Source organism: Bombus vosnesenskii, unplaced genomic scaffold (assembly GCF_011952255.1).
Source record: "Bombus vosnesenskii isolate JDL3184/JDL3185 unplaced genomic scaffold, Bvos_JDL3184-5_v1.1 scf7180000015469, whole genome shotgun sequence".
NCBI classification, from domain to species: Eukaryota; Metazoa; Arthropoda; class Insecta; order Hymenoptera; family Apidae; genus Bombus; species Bombus vosnesenskii.
Window position 1 is genome coordinate 1 of NW_022884009.1, and position 2,896 is coordinate 2,896.

Here is a 2,896-nt window from a genome sequence, read left to right on the forward strand (position 1 = left end):
TTTCGAACGAATATACAGAGTGGTTGGTAACTGATGGTACAAGCGGAAAGGGGGTGATTCTACGCGAAAAAAGAAGTCGAAAATATAGAATAAACGTTTTTCGTTCGAGGCTTTGTTTTCGAGAAAATCGACTTTGAATTTTCGCTCGATACGCGTGCACTTTATCGCGTCTCGTTATAACGGATCTCACTGTAGATCGTTGTCTCGATGGAAGAATTAAAAAAAAATTTGTATTCTATATTTTCGACTTCTTTCCGCTTGTACCACCAATTACCAACCACCTTGTATAACTCGATTTAAGAATATCAAGATATAACTATCCTCGACGACATGAAAATCGATGAAACGATCTTTAACAATAACAAAATCAATATATTCATCTCTGGTGGTGGCAAAAGCTCTTGAATCAAGAACTCGAACCATATAGTTCAATCGAGTACAGCAACGTCAAAATTATCTTCGAGGAACAATTCATCAAAAATTTCTCACGCAACATCATCTTTCACGTAATAGAAACATTGACTTCATACTAACGTTATCTCTCGCGTGACTGAAACATTGGCTTATCGGTCGAACCTTTCGCACTTTCTACTTCGTAGAAGGCTTACCGATAATCAGAGGAATGTTGATACAGTTATCGAACGCCAGTCCAGTGAGAAACCTACAGACGGCGAATGACCAAAAACTATTTGCGCTGGCAGTGAAAATGGAGGCAAAAAGGGCGATACCATTGCAGAACATTAAAGCTGGGATACGACCCTTGTGCTCGGCGATCCAACCGACTAGGAAACCACCGATGATGGATCCGCAGAAGAAGATGGCCTGCGCCGTTGATACGAGGTATTCTCGGTCGCATACCCAATCTAGCTGATCACCAAGGTTAAGAGTTAGTCAGCGAAAAACCAGATTCATATTTTTCAGAATATAATTTTAATCCTGCTGCGGTCTTCGAATTTTTATATCTCGATTCTGCTCGCAGTTCGATGAATGAAAGAGTTCTTTATGCTCTGAAAAATACGTTCGCGTAAAATCGGAACGAGGAATTATCCGTACTAACAATTATCGTCTTATACTTTCTTTAAACTTAAGAAATTTACTATAACAAGGTTAGATTAGATCGGAAATGACCCAAAGAACGCAGCAGAAGTGTAAGAATTTCGAAGCATGCGATTTAGACAACGATGTGAATACTTCACCTCAGTTCCTATACTAGGATATGGAATCTGCGTAAAATTATACTCCCATTGAGTACATTTTATCGTTTTGTTTGTTTGGAAGCCCGATGAGCTCAGGCTCTTATCGCTCTTCAACAGCTCTGTGAAGTTTACGTCCTTCCGTTGACATTGTTCGTAATAAGGATAAACGTTCGTCACTGGAATCGTTATCTTAATCCTAAACATCCCATACGATAGATGATTGATCATTTTAATTATTAAAATAAGAACCAAAGTCCAGACAGAGTAATCCAAAAATATCTTGTATCTTATCGTGAAATTTTTCTACAATATTTTCTAATAATTTTCGAAATGTTCGAAAATTCGAGAAATTCCAGAAATCGCGATATCTCGCATATTTTTCACAATATTTTAAAGTCACTTTCTACGAACAATCAAAAATATCGTTCAAAGTTTAAAGGAGCTTTCGTTGCTACGTATATCTCCTTTTCTTTCTTTCCTTCATTATACACACTTACCTCTCTTCTTCGGTGAAATTCGAGTTTACTAATTCGTCTATCCTGCACCAGTGTTCCGTGGGAATAATCGTAATGAAAAATTGCGAGAAATACAGAAACGCGTACGTCGCGCCATAAGGTAGTAACGACAATAACAACAGCCATTGATATCTCCCGTAGTCACCGACATACGGCAGAACATCATCGAAACTTTCCAATCTTGGTCTCAATCGAGTCGCTTCAGCGGGCAATATAGAGTTACTCTTCTCGTCCTTCATTTCGCTGAAACAGAATCCATCCTTGATTTCCAGGCGTAGCAGTATAAAAGTCGTATAACAAAGTTTTCAGTCTTCTAGTCTTTGAAATAAATGTCATTCGGCAGTTCCTTTGATGTTTCACATTCTGTAATTCCAATTACAATGCTCCTTTCCTCTCCCACAAACTTTTTTATTTTCTGACAGAACGCAGGTACAATCTTACCCGTTATTCACGTTTTCCCCTTCCATAGTTCGAGCAGCAAAGTCTCAATTATGATTTTAGATTTTGAAAGGCAACGGAGATGAAAGAGGAGACCCGATATGCTGATCGAAAGACGTTCGGAAATGAACTGAAAGAACGAGCGAAGTCCGGCAACTGTTCGCTTTGTTTTCGATTCGGTTAAACGTTAAATTAAGTGTAAGTGTTTGCTCGAGTGCCGGCCAATTACTGTGCCGGGAGTCAAGTGAATCGTGACACGCGACTCGTTCAAATTGAATTGCATACGAACCACGCTCGCGAGATCATCTTTAAAAAGGGCTGATTCGGTATACGCGGCGATGTCAACGTGATATCTACATGTCTGAGGAAAGTTTCGACGAAAGAAATAGCCTCGAGTGCTGGTTAATGGTGTTCGAGTTATCGTTTGGATATCGATATTATAGATTTGCAAATGAGATAGAAGAACCGAAGGAAAGTTTGTCGACTCTGTCATATTTAATTAAATGCAGGAGAAAAATTGAATGGAATAATTTTCTGATTAATATTGTTTGTTTATTACTCGTAATCCTCTTACCTGGCGACTTAAGGGTGACGTCCGGTTACAGTGCTTAACTAAACTAAGTTTTCGATCAATATATCGAACTCTATTGGAAAATAACCGAGAAAATTTTAAGCCATCGAAGGCTAAGAATAAATGAAATAATTGAAGGTTTTTCAAACCTGTTTTAACACTAATATCAGGGATAT

The 2,896-nt window shown here is 38.4% G+C and overlaps 1 protein-coding gene across 3 annotated transcripts; it reads right to left on the bottom strand.

Moving 5' to 3' along the window:
* Nucleotides 1-585: 585 nt before the first annotated feature.
* Nucleotides 586-2,659, bottom strand: LOC117241229 (carcinine transporter-like). Of its 3 annotated transcripts, none has more exons than XM_033507195.1 (4): nucleotides 2,153-2,654; nucleotides 1,694-1,954; nucleotides 1,197-1,392; nucleotides 586-867 (listed from the first exon to the last, which is right to left on the bottom strand). In XM_033507195.1, exons 1-4 carry the CDS (start codon nucleotides 2,176-2,178, stop codon nucleotides 589-591), a joined length of 762 nt encoding a protein of 253 aa, XP_033363086.1. In that variant the 5' UTR covers nucleotides 2,179-2,654; the 3' UTR covers nucleotides 586-588. The 3 variants fall into 3 exon arrangements, with proteins under 3 accessions (XP_033363086.1, XP_033363087.1, XP_033363088.1); XM_033507196.1 differs by having other exon boundaries at nucleotides 1,694-2,074; nucleotides 2,153-2,169; XM_033507197.1 differs by having other exon boundaries at nucleotides 769-863; nucleotides 2,153-2,659.
* Nucleotides 2,660-2,896: the final 237 nt, after the last annotated feature.

Coding starts and splice junctions, on each gene's coding strand:
- LOC117241229 (XM_033507195.1), bottom strand. CDS start 2,178: ATGGAAGGGGAAAACGTGAATAACGG. Junction 1,393..1,693: donor AATTTCACCGAAGAAGAGAG/GTAAGTGTGTAT, acceptor TGGGATGTTTAG/GATTAAGATAACGATTCCAG. Junction 868..1,196: donor ATCCTAGTATAGGAACTGAG/GTGAAGTATTCA, acceptor CTTGGTGATCAG/CTAGATTGGGTATGCGACCG.